Here is a 16,999-nt window from a genome sequence, read left to right on the forward strand (position 1 = left end):
GCAGCGGCCTTAAAGGGGCAGTGCCCCGCAAAGATTGGGCGGCTAACTCCCGTCAGGGGGTGCCCCCATCACCAATCCCTTGGGGTTGTGCCCTCAGTGGGCACCCAGATGTGCCCAAAGCAATACACACCACAAAAACACGAGAGCCCCAAAAAATCACATCGCATTCATGTTGTTTTATTTGCTTTTAAGTTAAGAACACGTCAATTTTCAGGTGGTCACTGGGGTCCCAGCATGTCCTTGGGCTTGACCCACTGGTCGAACTGCTCGGACGTGAGGAAGCCCAGCTTTACGGCAGCTTCTTTCAGCGTCGTCCCCTCCTTGTGCGCCGTCTTGGCAATCTTGGCTGCTTTGTCGTACCCTGCAACAAACCCACACGAGCAGTTCAGCCACTCGCAGTTTCACAACATTTCCTTTAGTCATGAGGAAAAAGTAGAACGCTTCATCTTAAAAAATAAATTTGCTAAGTATTGCTATTACTAAACATCTCGATTTGCAGAAATACATCCACTAAATGTATTGTACTCCTTAATTAAACTGGTCTTCGTGTAGGTCTTAAAGTCAATCTCCTACTGTAGGTATCTTAAACAGGCCTCAATGCATTTACATAAACATTTTATGTGACTTTCTTCTTTAAAATAAAATCTCAGACTGCAATCTTTCACTTTTCATTATTATTAGAGGTCAAATTGGGACAACAGGTATACAAATTCTCTCAATCTCCTTTCCTTGGTTTCTGTTCAGAATCATTTCTTTAATGCACTGCTATTCAAGCAGGACATATCTTTTTCACCACTAAGAGTAACTTGTGATATTAAAGTAAATTAACTCTTGGCCTGGCCCAGAACTTGGTTCCTAAACACTGTGGTGATACAAATAATGCATGCAAAATAACATTACTGTGAAATATTTCAAAATATTTTGGGAGAAGTTTCCAAGCTTTAAACCTACCTATATGTGGGTTAAGTGCTGTTACCAACATCAGAGATTCACTCATTAGTTTGTTGATCCTGTCAGTATTGGCTTGGATTCCCACTACACAGTTGTCAGTGAAAGACACGCAAACATCTCCAAGAAGTCTTGCAGAGTTTAAAACATTTTTAATCTAACACAAAAGAAAAAAAAAAGTACCAATTATTAAATTCATAAATTAATAGTTGGACAGTCAGGCACATTTGCTCATATCCAATGCTTCTCTTTCCCCCAAAACTTGCTTCTAACTTGCAGAGGAGTAGTACATAAAATAGCACACCCTCCTCCCTCTGCAGGCTAAGCTCAGCCACTCCCATTTAAAGGAATTTTGTGAAAATCATGTAAGAGATGAAGAACTCTTGCCCAAACAAGACCACAGTATGTACAGACGTTTTGTTACAACAGTTCACAAATTCCAACTAAAAAAATACGTAAAGGAATTTAATTCAAGGTTATTTTCTCTCCCACCCCCCAGTACCAATCAAAATAAGACATTTTAAAACAAAGCGTACAGTGATGTCTGGCATTAGCCGTCTGCTTTGACAATCCGTAACATACCAGCTTTTTTTTTTTTTTTTTTTTTTTTTTTTTTTCTCTTGTTGAGGGGTGTCTGTTTCTATCAGAACTTATGTTCTGATATCATTTTTTGGGGGTGTGGGTCAGGGTATGGGGCTGTCAAAACCAGGAAACTAGGTGCTATATGCTTAAGACTTTGTTCAAATGGCAAGGGGAGGGGGAACAGTACCCTAAACAAATAGCTAGGAAGAAAAAAAATGCTGATTATAAAATTTAAATTTTCTTTCAATAATTTCTAACGTACTTAAACAAAAAAGTATTACCAGACAGTATAGGTAGTGTAAAAAATAACATAAGGCATACTGCTTCCCTCATGACTCCAATCTCTAACAAAAAGACAGGAAAATCAAAATTTTTGATTTTGATATATATAATATTAGGATCTTTTCCACAATCCACCTTCATTATCTTTAAAGTATCATCCTACCCTAACCTAATCTACAGTATTCCTTCATCATCTTACACACAGCTCTCCACAATCTTCTGATTTGATCCTACTGTTATATTCTTTTCCTCAATTTCTCCTGTTTTTCATTCTTAGTTTTAAGAAAAAAAGTAGATAACCCAAAGTAGAAAAGTATTATGACTTGATCTGAAAACATTCCAGTACCAGGTGATTTGTAACACTTCATTATCTTGACTTTTTAAAATTAAGAATAGAGAAACAGCTGGTGTATCCTGGTAGAAGCGGCATTTGTAGAAGTGACATCTAAGACTAATCATTTACAATTTTACCTAACACTTGCCAAAAGCATATAATGCTTTGGTAACAGCATGTAACAGATACTAGTAACAGATAGTTTATGTGTATAAAACAAGAAAGTCCTAATCTTTAGCTAAAGTAATAAATTCTGTCTGGCTTTGAAAAAAACTTTGTCTCAGATTGTGGTCCTCTCTCCCTGCTTCCTTTGACCAATGAACACACTTTTTAAGATAAATGCTTATCAGCATAACATAAGTCCATATAAAAAGACTGTCAGTCCCCTGTCAAAATAACAGTAATTGCCATACAAAAGAATAAAATTTATGCTCATTTTTTATCAGATTCTCCAGTACTTGTATTGACCAAAAATTCACTAAGCGTTTTCCCTAGTTAACTGACTGAATAAATGATGACTTCAGGAGTCCTAGACATTTTACAACTTTTTGAACTTACCATCATGGGCTTAAAAACATTCAGTTCGAAATGTCCATTACTACCTCCTACAGTAACAGCAACATGATTTCCCATAACTTGGGCTGCCACCATGGTTACTGCTTCACACTGGGTAGGATTCACTTTTCCTGTTTGGGAGAGAAGAAGGTTACCAAAAAATAAGACAATAAATAAATAAATAAATAAATCATTTGTTCCCTCATTTACCAAATTACATTGAACAGAAGGTATTTTGTAGGAGGTAACGTCTTACTCCTATGTTCACCTCAGAAAATCCATAAAGGATGTTAAATTCACTGTACTGTTGCAGTAATCCTGCTAGGATTTCTTATGCCTTATAAACTTCAAACAAAGCTTGCTGGTCTTAATTTCCCATTCTCTGAAACATAGAAAACCTTCAGTCATGTTCTCTTGTTTTGAAAGGGAAGAAAGATTTGTGGAATATAGTTTTACAAAAGGCCACCTCCAACACCAGCGGCTACTTTAACAACTGACCAAGCCTTGAGAACTGGATTAAATGTGCATGAACTAAGCAGCTGTCACTTACCACAGCTCTTAATAGTTATGATATTATTATCTGTCTTTATTTGAATCAGTAGATGTTTCTGGTAAATCAGTACCAAATCTGAGTCAACTTTAAAAAGTTTCACTTGACACTTAACTAGTTTGTTAAAAGTATTTTGTAACAAAACTATTACACCATGTTTACTTTGTCAGGAAAACAAAACAACAAAAAAAATTCAAGTATCCGTGACAAGAAAGTTTTACAGTTCATTTCGTTTCTGGAATTAATCCTAATAAGAGCATTCATTATCTGCTTCTTTAAAGCAAGACATACCCACAACTTGTTTCTTTCATAATTTATCATACAAGAACATGCTTAGAACAGTTTTAGATGTACAATAGCCATATGTACAAACTTTTTAAGAGAGAGAATATTATATTATACTTTCTTATCCTCCCATAGAATGGGATCATTGCAGCAAAGGAAAATGTGAGTGCATAATTAATAGTTAGGAAGTAAAGACAATTTACATCATGGTATTGCTAATACAATCCATCCTCAACTAGTAGATGCTAAAATTATTAGGTTAGACCATGTAAAGCTTGTTTCATAAAGTCTTTACATAAAAACAGTAGTGATCTTGCAATTCTAAAAGAAGGTTTTGAGAAGTATGTTTGTTTTAATATAGTACATGTTTACAGATATTACTCACTTTCATATACTTGCCAACACACAGCTGTGCAAGCATTTTTATGAGCACAGTTCTGGTGAAATAAAGGAGAAGAAAAACTGACAGAAGTGTTGAATCATGGACTTACTAACATTTGTGGGGGTGTTTGGTTAAGTATCTTTTGGTAAGTATCTTTCTGGACCTTTGGTAAGCTCCAGAACGACAACAACAACAACAACAAAAGACAATTTTTCTCTGATTTTTCTCTGTGTGTTTCCTCTGTACCTGGCATGATACTGCTTCCTGGTTCATTTTCAGGCAGGATGAGTTCTCCTAGACCAGAGCGTGGTCCGGAACCCAGGAAACGAATATCGTTAGCGATTTTCATCAGACTGCACGCCACTGTGTTCATAGCTCCGCTGAGTTCAACTAGAGCATCGTGAGCTGCGAGGGCTTCAAATTTATTTGGAGCAGTGACAAAAGGCAAACCTACAGAGAGGGTGGGAAATATGAAACCGGTGAGACACTTCCATGCAGACATAAAGCAGATGATCTAGCACTTAATTAGCTTAACATAAAATTATATTAACAATATTGTAAGCTACTTTTTCTCTTCTCTAGACATTTCCTCAAAAACATATTTCAAAAACTGATTCAATTCAATACAAAAGGCATAACAAAAGGCACTAAAATACAGAAAAGCATGACATTTGAGCATCAACCTGCAGCAAAGTTATGAATGTCAAACTTCCATACTGCGTTGCACACAAAGCAACACAGCAGTTTGCTTTCCACCACAATATAAATGTCAATAATCTCTTGCAGGTTAGCCCAAACATGTGCATTTATTCTCTTAAATCAAGGTAGTTTTTTAAAATCATCAATTTTAAGGATGTTTTCTCCCAGCTATGAAAACAGAGGTTTTTGCAGCACAGTGCAGACATTAGGACAAATAAAAAGTAATTGCGACAGAATTAGCTACTGAAAGAAAAAAAAAGATGCATCCAAGCATCAGCACTGAAAAGGAACAACAAACCAGATGGAACATGGGAAAACGAAGACTTCAGATGCCTGAAACTACAGTCAACAGCTCTGTTTATGTTAATTAAGTCTGCAATTTGCAGCTAAGTTCCACAACCAAAAAAATTTCTTCAGGATCTTCCCCTGGAAGAAAATTCTCAGCAGAATTTTATTAGCGGTAATGGGCATCAGTAAGGATGTGTGCAGGAACACTGACTGTGGGCTGGACTTGTGCCACAAAATTACTGGTCTGAGCTTACTTTACCAGTTCAAACAAGAGTAGTATAGCCCATTTGCCACAGGAACAGCAAAAGTTGTGCTGTGTTTTGCAGCTCCTACCAAACACTGTCTCCCATTCCATGTGCATGGGCTTCTGCATCTCACAGTTGCCAGAATCATTCCAAACTTTCTATTTTGCCTTTGCCAAGAAACCTCCTATGTAACAAGGAACTTAAATTGTCCGCTCTTGTTTTAAACTTGTACAACCCACATGTATGGTACACTTAACCAGGGGTGAGATGGGACAGCTTCCTAAAGCACTCGTGGCTTCTTAAAGCACCAAAACAAGCCCTTTACTGCTTCTCAGCAGCCGCTGCTCATCATGTTACTTCTTCCCCATCAGGGTAAAAGAAAATCTTGGTCCTCTAATAAGTTGTGAAGAACAGACCCATTAACATAAAAATACTGCTGATAAGCAGTTTTAGATGTTTAGATGTTTAGACATTAAATTTACATGAAAGATGTACGCATTCATTTTGGTGGCATTTTTAAGACAGATACTGTGACTTAGAAGTTTACAATCAAAACACTCAGCAGCTCTGTAAATTAAGTTTCAAGATCTACAAAGATCTTGAAAGCCAGCATCAGAAATCAGACAGCTAACTTTTACTCTTTCACTTGAATAAACTAGTGTTTTTTGGAAGGGTTTTGTTTGTTTGTTCCCCCCCTCTTTTGCAGCAAGTCACTGTAGATTAAGAGAGTCAAAGAAGCAGAGATCAAGACAGGCATATTATGGCTGGGCTAATAATAGAAGTCTGAAACAGAACCCATCTCCAATAAACCTTACTGGTGGCAGTCACTCTCACTGCACTGAGCACCATTAGGAAAATACATTGCATGCAAAATCCTCAGTACAAGGCTTACAACATACAACATTAACAGAAAGCTTCTTACTAAAATACAAAAACAAATTGAGACTTGGAGAAGCATGGAAACTGAAAGTTCTAGTGTGAATTTGACTGTTTTCTACATACTGCTTTACTGGTAACTCTGAAATGTCATTCCTCACCCGTCAGTTCAGCCACTTTAGCAGCAACTTTCTCAGCAAAGCCAATTCTTGTGTTTAATCCAGTACCAACTGCAGTCCCTCCAGCTGCCAGCTGATAGACCCTTGGCATGGTTGACTCAATCCTAGCCACACCATACTTAATTTGTTGCACGTAGCCACTAAATTCCTTTGGAAGAATGGAGCATAAAAAAAATAAAACACAGAGAAGACAAACAGGAATAAGCAAATAGAATTATTTAGATTTTTAACAACACTGCTCATTTACTTGAAAACCAGAAGAAACTGTAATTTACCCAGATGCTAAAAGATATTCTCATTAAGAAGGAAAATTTACATCTATTATAAGCCTGCTCACACAGCAGGAGCAATTACACATAAAAGCAACCTACGTACATAAAAATCTATATCCAATGCATCTTTCTCTTGCCTTATACCTCAGTAACATACTTAGTAGAATCTGAATCCAAGGTAAATCAGATCTCAAATTAAATGAACAAAGTCTCTAGTTACAATTAGCAAGTGGCTCCTGGGCTTTGTTCACTCTCAGTCCCCCAAGGAATGCACAGGTAGGCTTCTTACTAACTAAAATAAACACCCACAAATCTTCTATGGATTTCTATCAGTTCCGTTTAAATTAATATCTTACCAAGTAACGTAATATAAGCCATTCTTGACAATATAATAACAAAGATTTGTCATATATATATGATCATGTATTGATCATATATGATAAAAGATTTTTGTTCTAAATACTCAGTAGTTCTGTATGTTGTCAAAACCTCATTTACATAAGATTACAGATTACAGACTAAATCTACCTTGTGCCTTCTGATGCCAGTATAAAAGAAATGTGTTTCATTACTTGGTAATCACACATCATTTTGAAATCATTTATATCTTGCTACCATTAGACATAAAACATACATGGAAATTTTCAATAAAATTTGCAATGCAGTTATTAGGAGTACAGCATTCAGAAAACTCCAAAAAAGATAAAAATACTGTGACTGAGATTCAGCCAGCTACTTAATTTATTTTAAACTATCACCTAATTCAGGTCTCCTCAAATTTGCCTGTTTCCCCCAAAATATTTTTTTTTCACCCCCAAGCAAATGTTTTATTTATTTATTTTTTACCTGTCCAAGCGTAAGTGGAACAGCATCTTGAGTGTGAGTGCGCCCTATTTTTATGATTTGGGAAAACTCTTTGGATTTCGCTTCAAGTGCATTCTGAAGCTTCTTTAATCCGGGTAACAACACCTCATTAACCTCCTGGGCAGCAGCAATATGCATTGCTGTTGGGAAAGTGTCATTGGAACTCTGTGAAGGAATATCAAGAAATTTGTTTACAGAATTTTCTAACCATAGTACCTGTAAGATTTACATGTACAGCTTTATTCTTTTTATTTTATAAAGAAGAAGAAATTAAGCACAGAGTAAGCAACTTAGTGGTGTTCCACAAGTCACTCAGAAGAAATAATCAAATCTTCTGAACTCTGGCCTAACATCTCTCTAATTAAATCCAATTTTTATAACTATACCCACAGAAAGTAACTATACCCTCATAAATAGATTGTTCATAACACAACTGGGACAAAAAAAAAAATTGCTACTGTGGATGGAAGATTTTAAAGAAACTGTAGGTGACTTTAAAACTTCAACATACTGATTAGGTAGTGGTAATTCCATAGTTCCCAAGCACAAAAGATCAGGAAGGGATGCAAGCAACTTACTGGCTCAAACTTCAACTAATCTGAAGAAAACATTAAGAGTGAAGTATAATAAACGTGTACTAAGATGCCTGGGGAAAAAATATTGCCAATTACAGGACATTTAGCCAATTTATTGTTTTTTCTACGTGCTTCATGTAATGTAGTAGGAAGATAGCAGCTACATGTATTCATTGTCTAGTAACTGGATCTATATTTAGCTTCTTTAAAACTGGCTGCAGGAACAGTGGTTGTCACCAGGCCACCTCTGCTCACTACAACCTGTATGAATTCATCTGTCACAGGTAAGGTTCAGAGTTTTTAATCTGAAAAATTCATATTGTCACTGAGCAACATTTCAAAGTTGATTTAATCTGAAAAACCTGAAACACGGAAAGTTGTCAACAAGGCTGTAAACAAAACTCACTTTTCCATATATTTATATTTTCCCAGATGTTTGCACATGTATTTAAACATATACAAAATTTATCTAAACAGTGGCTATAGGAGAATTTGAAATTCACAATTCAAAAAGAATAATTTTGACATTAAAAGAAGTATAATGTGAGAATAATGACCTGACTTTTGTTAACATGATCGTTTGGATGTACTGGGATTTTGCTCCCCAGCTTGCCTCCCATTATCTCAATGGCTCTGTTGCTGATGACTTCATTGACATTCATGTTGGTTTGAGTTCCAGACCCAGTCTGCCACACCACCAGTGGAAAGTGATCATTTAATTTTCCTTGAGCTACCTATAACAGAAAATGTGAGAAAAGAGCTGTTCTACTGGGAAAAAAATAATATGCAGCATAAATGGAGAATTTTATAGTTATAACTCAAATAGTTTTCCATTATGTTTATAAATTCACAATGATTATATGTATAATTACACTAGAATAATTAAGAAAAGATGGTGTTGTTTATACTAAATATTTAAAGGGCAAAAAAATGTTTGCTATGCTTTTTGAAGACACTAAGTTCTGAAACACACAGAAGTATACAATTTAATTTCCTTTTTTTATAGTCACAGAAATAAAAGATTAAAACACGGTCCTTCAGGTTATCTATTCTTTTTCCCCAAAAGATGCAGATGATTTTAAAAGTCCAAAAACATCTCCTCCTTCCCAAATTTTAAAGCAATTCAGATTCTAATCTCCCTGTGTGGGAGCAGAGGTAGCAACTGCTGGTTCTCCCTTCCATAGTTATTTGTTCAGGTTAAGATATTTTCCTTCCCTGGGAGATGTTATTAAGTAGTTTCTAAATCAGCACTTAAGGTGCTTCAGGATACTGATTCAGTGTTGTGTCTCCTTGAATCATGAGCATCCTTTGGGTATCAGAAACATCCATTTTCTGTCTCCTTATCTGGTTACAAACTTCTCATCAGCATGGGTGCCCTGCTTTCTCCTTGGAAATCAAGTTCAACAGCTGCACAGTTTCATCACGAACAGATAACAACTACACAACAATTTGAATTTGAGGCATTCAGAAAGTCTTTCCCTATGGGAAATGGTGTCCCAGAAGAGGTATCTTTGTCAAAGGTCAGTGGGCATGCCCGTGCAGCACATGGTATTTGTATAATTAACACTGACATTTCTCCAGAAATGAACAACACATATGGGAGGTCCAGACATGTTACAGACATCATATTCTGCATCAACAAAAAGAGCTGCTGCAATTAAATATCTTCCTTCTGGAAGGCATGTTTTCCCTGGGCCTACATGGCTTTAAATTGAGGTTCCTAAAAAGAAGTCATGACTGTCTTTACTGTACCTAAACCATACCTGAACTTGTTACAGACAAATGGAGCGTATAAACAGGAAAGAAAATCACACAGGCCTAAAAAGATTCATATGTATTGACTTGCAGATTACCCATGGGAACAAGGTCCTTACCAACTACTAATGCCTACATCACCTTACATCTTCTGTAGGTAAGCTGTGACAACTGCTGTCTTAGATCAAGACAGAGTAACAGGTAGGAATATTGTCCTGTTTGATCCCTGTTGAACCTTACATGTGTTTGGAGATTTTTTTCTAAGTATGTTTACGACTGAATCAAAATCTGTGCTCTTAAGTATCACCCCCATGGATATCGACCTGAGAAAAGCTCAGAATGCAAACCAGGAGATCAGTTGTCACAACTCTGAGGTGGATAACAACCTCCAGATTTTCAGGTTACATCGCAGTCCTCCTGAAATCATATTCTGGAGTTCTCCAGAGCTCCCGGTGCTTGGGATTCATGGTGCTACAGATGGCAGAGAGAGGATGTGGCTTCTGCAAATACTGAAATACTCAAAAGCTTTTGAAGAAGAACAAAGCTCTGTGCCACAATGCTTCTCGCTAAACATATCTGTTGATTTATGCAAAGCGGCACACACGGTATTACCATACCTCAGTTTATGTTCATTAATAACTCTGTGCATTTGGGAGGCATTTATCCCGAGAAATAGGAGATGCCTCACATCATGTCCTCTTTAGCTACAAAAGTGATACTTCCAAAAGCACAGATTTACTAGTAACCTTAAGTCTGAAGAGGAAACAGACCAGCAACAGAGAAACTGCTCAGACTGCAGATGGTCTTCATGCTACAGAGATGCGATGGATTAACAGATTGGAGACTTCCACAGAGGAAAAGCTTTGCTTGCACATCAGATTTTGCATTAGCTGAATGAACCAAAATTCCATTCCCTTCCTAGACAATTTGATACTGTTTATCTGGTAAGAGTCATCCCAAAGACCCTAAGCAAATAAGCAGACCTAACAGTGAGGAAAAATTACATTTTTTTTAAATAACTTAAACACCAAAATGCATTGGAACATTGTATTCTATAATGTCTAAAAGCATAGAATAGTAAAACATTAAGTAGAAGATTTCTGAGCCTGAAAAACAGAGTTTAATTATAAATGCTTTGTTTGAACTATTTGAGAAACCCAACAGGTCTATCAAACAATATTCCCACGAAAAGCTAACCAAAAATACAATGTCAGTTCTAGTATTTTCAACAGTTCATTCTTACCTCGTCTGCTGCCTTTACAATAGCATTAGCAATCTTTGGGTCAAGACCATAATCTTGATTTACTTCAGCTGCTGCTCTCTTTAAGATGCCAAAAGCCCTTATAACTTGAACCTGAGACACAGGAATGAGTTTAAGTATGTTTGTTTTTTTTTCTCCAACAAAGGACATTTAGAAACCCATACTACAGATCTAGTTTTAAATCAAACTCCTGACTTTAAATACAGCAATAGTCCATCAAGCAACCAAGGAGCCATCTAGGTCAGGACCTGTGCTCCCATTGTAAGTAACATTCACCCAAGTAGTGCAGAAAGCTGTACATCGCTCACCTTTTCCTTCCAAGTCCAGTTATGCTACATGTATCAAGACAGACTACAGGCATTAACATTTACAGAAAAGAAGAACTAGATCTGTTTCTAAAATATAATTTTTGAAGGCAAACTGGCTTGTTTCAGTACAGGCAAAAACAGCGCATGACAAAGTTTGCATGACAACGTGTGCAAACGTTGTGGCCCAGCCACGAGTGAAAAAGTGACTTCACATTAGCCCATGCTACACCAAACATCTTCAGTAACCAACTACGTAACACTAGAGTGAACATAATTATACGTAATTATATAGGGAACTACTCTATTCATAGCCTTTGGTCTTCAGGAAATTGAAAGACTTCTATTCACCTCATTAAAAAAAAAATAAATTAATTAATTATTCTAAAGCTATATCCAATTTATGTAAATTTAAAAAAACACTACCACAGAACAGTAACTTACAATGAAATTAATATCTTTAATTGCCCATTTTCCCAGCAAAAGACTAAGAAAATGTATTCACTCACATACGAATTATACTGGAAGAGAATAAATGAGCATAGACTTGAATTACTTACTGGCATCCTTTCTGAAACGCCTCCAATCTTAAAATTCATCGTAGATCTTACAGTCTGGGCACCATAGTATTTGTCACTTGGGACCTTCAGTTCACCAAAAGTATCATATTCTATCCTAAAAGACTCTTGAGTGGACTGTGAAAAAGAAAAAAATGTACATTTAAAACACCAATAAACAGCATCTCCATTTTGAAAGGTGACACAGTTAAGAAAAAATGCACAATACAGGAAAAAAAAATAACAAAGACACATAGCTGATCATAGGTATTTTTCTAATTATATTCTCAAGCTTTAGACATTTTTCTAGTGTGAATACCTGTCTCACTAAAAGAATCACAACTACAAATATGTAGCCTAGCAGACCCACCGGTGACAGGCAGCACTGAAAGACTTAGGACTTTGGCTGCTCGCTGTATGACACAAGTCATGCTGATAAAGACTTGATTTCTTCTGAAGCCTTGGCAACTCATTTTACATTTACAGAATGTACAAACTTACAAAGGGGCATGGCAATGCAGATGGCATCCACCCAGCAACACACGTGTAACAAAACCCTACCTGAAATCCACACGGCACACCTGACAGAATTAACTGGAAGGGAGCAAATAATTCACTACCCAGTTACTGACAGTAATTCTCACCTTAAATCCAACAGACCAAGAAGACAGTTTCCCTAACCAAAGTAGCTGAGCAACACGAAGAAACTGCATATAGATATTTTGTGCAATATTTACGTAAGGCAAGATTTATGTATCACACATACACCTAGCATGCATTATCAGCTAACACAGCCAGAAGTAAATTAAGCTGAGGTACATCACCTGAAGAGCAAATTTTTACTTTTTTTTTTCCTTTAAAAAGAAGAGAAACAAAGTATTCATATATGACAATGCAGTCACACTCAAATGCAGCTCCACAGCGTATGGGACTGGACATGAAGCAGGTTAAGAGCAGCTTTACTCTTCTTCTCCCCAGATTTCTGTCAGCAAAGCCCCAGTTTGCTGTGAGAAAGATGTTCACCCTAACCCACAACAGGGGGTTTCCTTCTTGCACAGTCTTCAGGAAGGGGAAGAAGCCTTTCTGAATTCTTAACCATAGATCCCAGCTTCATAGGTAGGATGTATACGTGTACAGTGGTGAGCTCTGGCCTGACAATGACCCTCAGGTGTGAGTCCTTGGGACAACATCAAGCACCGAGTCAGTGATGCAATGTGGTGAAGGAAGAGAATCAAATGTTAGGAGCTAGGAAGACAAGCAGAGGATAGAGGAAGAAACATCTCTGTGCTATCGAAGTTTATTTATATTTTGAAAATTTTGTGCAGCTTTGATGACTTTCATCTCAAAAAGCGTGTTACTGGAAACTGCTTGAGGAAAAGGCAGTGAGACTGATCAAAGGTGGGGAACAGCCTTCTTAAGAAGAGTAACTCTGCAGTTCAAAAGAGAGACAACTTGGGGACTGAAGGAAAATCGGGGTCAATAAAAGCATGGGTAGAATGGCAAGAGGTATTAGCTGCTCTCTGCCTGCCTCTTCCAGTCCAAGAAGCAGACGCCACACAGCTAGAAGAGCAGGAGCCACGCTCAGGCCAAACAAAAGCAAGCGTCTCTTCTCACAAGGAGCAGACCACCACACTTGCCAAGTGATGCTGGGGATGCTGAAGGAAAAACTGGCCAGGAAACGAGAGAAACACCACAACACTGTACTGTGCCTCCCGTTTCTTGTCCAGTTTTACTTGCTCCTCCTTTTGTGGGTCTCTGTGTGCATGAAGCAGCAGAGGCTGTCCAGCAGCCTGCCCAGCTCCACATCTCTGTGGATGGCCAGAGGCAGGTGGGTGTTTTTGCTGCCCTAAGCGGTGTTCCCAGAGAGGCCCTGCCTTTGGGTACACCAGCAAACACGTACCAGACATCGTCCCTGCCTTAAGAGATTCTCCTGCAGAGCAGGTGTGTGTGTGACCCAAAAGAAACTGCAGCCCAGCCCAAAGGTAGCTGGGCTATCTCTTGCGCTGCTGTCCCGCTCCCCACACCTCACTTTTCACTGTCCCACAGACGCTGACCCCACAGGCACACTGAACTTAGCACGGAGCAATACGCCTTCCAGACAAAAAGTGCTAGCAGTTGCACAAGTGATCCCTCGTGCGTAATTCCAGAGTCAACAATGGAGAAACAGAGATAAACAGGAGCCAGGAGATATCAGTACCTCCTAGTTCAACAACCTTTTAACAATGAAATCCTGTTATTAAATATATATATATATATATTTCCCTACCCAATCCCTCATTACACACATTTACAGACTCTCATGAAGTTAACGGGGTAAGCTGCTAGAAGCTGAATGTGATTTGCTGATTAAGAGGGACAAGAAACGCTAAGAAAAAAAAAAAGTAATATTTTTCATCCATATTAAAGTAACTGAACTAAATTCTATTACTTAACTATATTGAGTACTCAAAAACGAACAATAATTAGCCTCAGATGTCTTAAATGAAGGCAAAAACGACACAAGACCAAACAAAACTGTACAGAGAATATCATCACAGAATATCCCAAGTTGGAAGGGACCCACAAGGATCACTGAGTCCAACTCCTGGCTCCTCACGGGTCTACTCAAAATTCAGACCATGTGACTGAGAACATAGTCCAAACACTTCTTGAACTCCGGCAGGCAAGGGCCACCATCGTCTGATATTCACCCAGGCATTACTCAGGGTTAAGCCCCTATCTGTGCAAGTACACGGGGTATCACAGAAATCAGCACAAGTGTCTTACAGATTTCAGCCTGGCTGACAAACATAACAGCTTGCAGAATTTGCTGTCTGCATTTTTAAGTGAAAAACCACCACAATCACCTAGAGCACATTGTGTGGGATGGCATCCATACGGGTTCTGACTATCTCCAGAGAAGGAGACCCCACAACCTGTCTGTGCAGCCTGTCCCAGTGCTCTGTCACCCTCCCAGTAAAGAAACACCCTCATATTCACCCTCTTGAGTGGCTCTAGGAGCTGTCGTGGAGCTGTTCCTGCAGCCATTCCCGTAGCGAGGAGCGTGGGGCACAGCAGTGGGACAGCAGCAGGGCCCTGCCAAGCCTCCCCTGTCTCTGCCACAAGCAAAGGCAGCCACAGGTGCTTGCTCAGGCTACACCCCTCAGCGCAGAATGACCATCCCTTATAAACAAATCTTTTCGTTTTTAACAGGCCCAGGGAGTGCTCTGCCCCCCACCCCGCCCCCAAATCCCGAGAGCCCATAGTCCGAAGCTCACACAGCCAGGCAAACACAAGCCTTGCTGCAGGGAGCTCATCAGCTGGAACCGACTGCTCCGTAATGGGCCAGAGAAATTCAAGTAAAAGAACATTTGCTGCAATAATCCTTCCTGCGGAAAGTTATGTTCTGATTTAAGGATGTGGCGACTTCTGGATGTAAGTATTTCGGTTCAAATAATTTTTAGCATGTCAAAAGGGATCTTGAAGAAGCAGCAGAAAATGGAATTTGCGCTCCGTAACTCTCCTTTGGCACATGGACAGCATTTTAATTTTTGGAAATAAAAAGACACAGCTTTCCTGTAAGAATTCAAGGTCTGTTGGAGTTCCCGATTCATGGAGGGACATTTTGCTGTAACATCTGCTGTTATTTAAACCCCAAAAAACTAACGATGCCTAAGCACAGAGAGGTCATATTTCTGCCTGGCAAAGCTCGAAATGCCTGCACTGACTGTGAGCCTGCAGCCTTTCAACAATTTGGGGTCTTCAGCAAGCAAACGAAGGCCACGATCTCTAGTTCCTTCTTAGAGGATGTCACAACAGAAAGATTAAAAAAGGCAAACATCCAACAGGCCAACGGCGTGTGAATTACACAACCTGCTTTGAAGCCAGGGTTCCTATAAAGGCATGTTTCACTCAGCATGCAGCTTGTTTTGGGACTTCCTTTTTTTTTTTTTTATGCTATTTTCTGTCCCACAATCGGCATGACACAGCAGGAACTAGCATTGTAGTAAATTTTACTACGAGCATCAAATCCCGAACACCCCACTTTCTGCTGGAATTCACCCGGCAGCCCTTAGTTATCTCATTTTTTTGGGGCAAAACCACAGGGTGCACCCGAGACTGAGGCTTCATGCAGTATCCTAGCTGTTAATAGTGAGACCCAAGGTTGCTTTGGAGTATCTGGGTTTTATACCGAGCAGCATGCCATAAGCACGTCCCCCCAGTGTTTCAGCCCCACGGTCAACTGATTGTGCTTAATGATGTAGGGTGCATTTTGGAGGTCACAGATCACAGAATCACCGAAATATTAAGGTTGGAAGAGACCTCTGAGACCACCTGGTCCAACCACCCCCCTCCCACCAATGTCACCCACTAAACCCATGTCCCCAAGCACCACGTCCAGCCTCTCCTTGCACACCCCCAGGGACGCTGACTCCACCACCTCCCTGGGCAACCCAGATTTCTCCCATTTTTGCAAAAACACGTCTTCTTCCTGCTCATATCTTAAGAATTCTCAGAAAGCACCCGAATTTATTTTTATTTCCACAGAGCCCTCAGAAACCACACGAATTTTTATTCTCATTTTTTACCCGCGGAAGCCGCAGGGGCTCTGACGAACCCCCGCTTAACCCCTTTTTGGGGCGAAACCCCCCCCTTTCGCTCAAGGCCGCGGCCGTGCCCGCCTGAGGCGGGGGGGCGGCGCGGGGCGGGGCCATGCTGCGGGCGGCCGGCGGCGGCTGCTGGAGGTCACCGCGCTCCCCCCCCCCGTCCCCGCCCGGTGCTCACCATGGCGGCCCGCGGCGGCGGCCCCCAGCGGGAGGCGGCGGCGGAGGCGGGCGGAGAGGGGGGCGGCGGCGGGGCGCGGAGCGCGGCTGAGGCGCCCAGGAGGCGGGCGGCGTGCAGGGAGCGCTGCATCCTGCCGGCCGGGGGCGGGGGGCGGTGGGTGGGGAGAGAACCGCCCCGGACGGGCGTCAGGAGGCAGGAGGAGGAGGAGCCCTGCTGAGGGATGGATGGAGGCGGCGGGGCTGCAGACCGTGGAGAGGAGCTCCCACAGGAGCAGGGGGTCTGGCGGGAGCTGCCCCCACCCGTGCTGGAGCAGTTTGCTCCTGGGGGGTGGATGGATGGACCCCGTGGGATAGATTAGGTCTTGAAGAGCCCCCTCTGCCCTTCCCACCCCAAGCGAGACACTTAGGCACTGCTCCAGAGCCCAAGCTGAGTGAAAGCCCT

At 40.2% G+C, this 16,999-nt stretch overlaps 1 protein-coding gene across 1 annotated transcript; it reads right to left on the minus strand.

The window, feature by feature from the left end:
- Positions 1–161: 161 nt before the first annotated feature.
- FH (fumarate hydratase) lies at positions 162–16,700 on the minus strand. The gene is made up of 10 exons (XM_084511844.1): positions 16,559–16,700; positions 11,798–11,932; positions 10,915–11,025; positions 8,474–8,650; positions 7,324–7,506; positions 6,188–6,353; positions 4,165–4,368; positions 2,705–2,832; positions 952–1,105; positions 162–361 (listed from the first exon to the last, which is right to left on the minus strand). Exons 1-10 carry the CDS (start codon positions 16,685–16,687, stop codon positions 219–221), a joined length of 1,530 nt encoding a protein of 509 aa, XP_084367970.1. The 5' UTR covers positions 16,688–16,700; the 3' UTR covers positions 162–218.
- Between the last annotated feature and the right edge of the window lie 299 nt (positions 16,701–16,999).

This window comes from Aythya ferina, assembly GCF_964211825.1.
Source record: "Aythya ferina genome assembly, chromosome: 2".
Classification (NCBI taxonomy): Eukaryota; Metazoa; Chordata; class Aves; order Anseriformes; family Anatidae; genus Aythya; species Aythya ferina.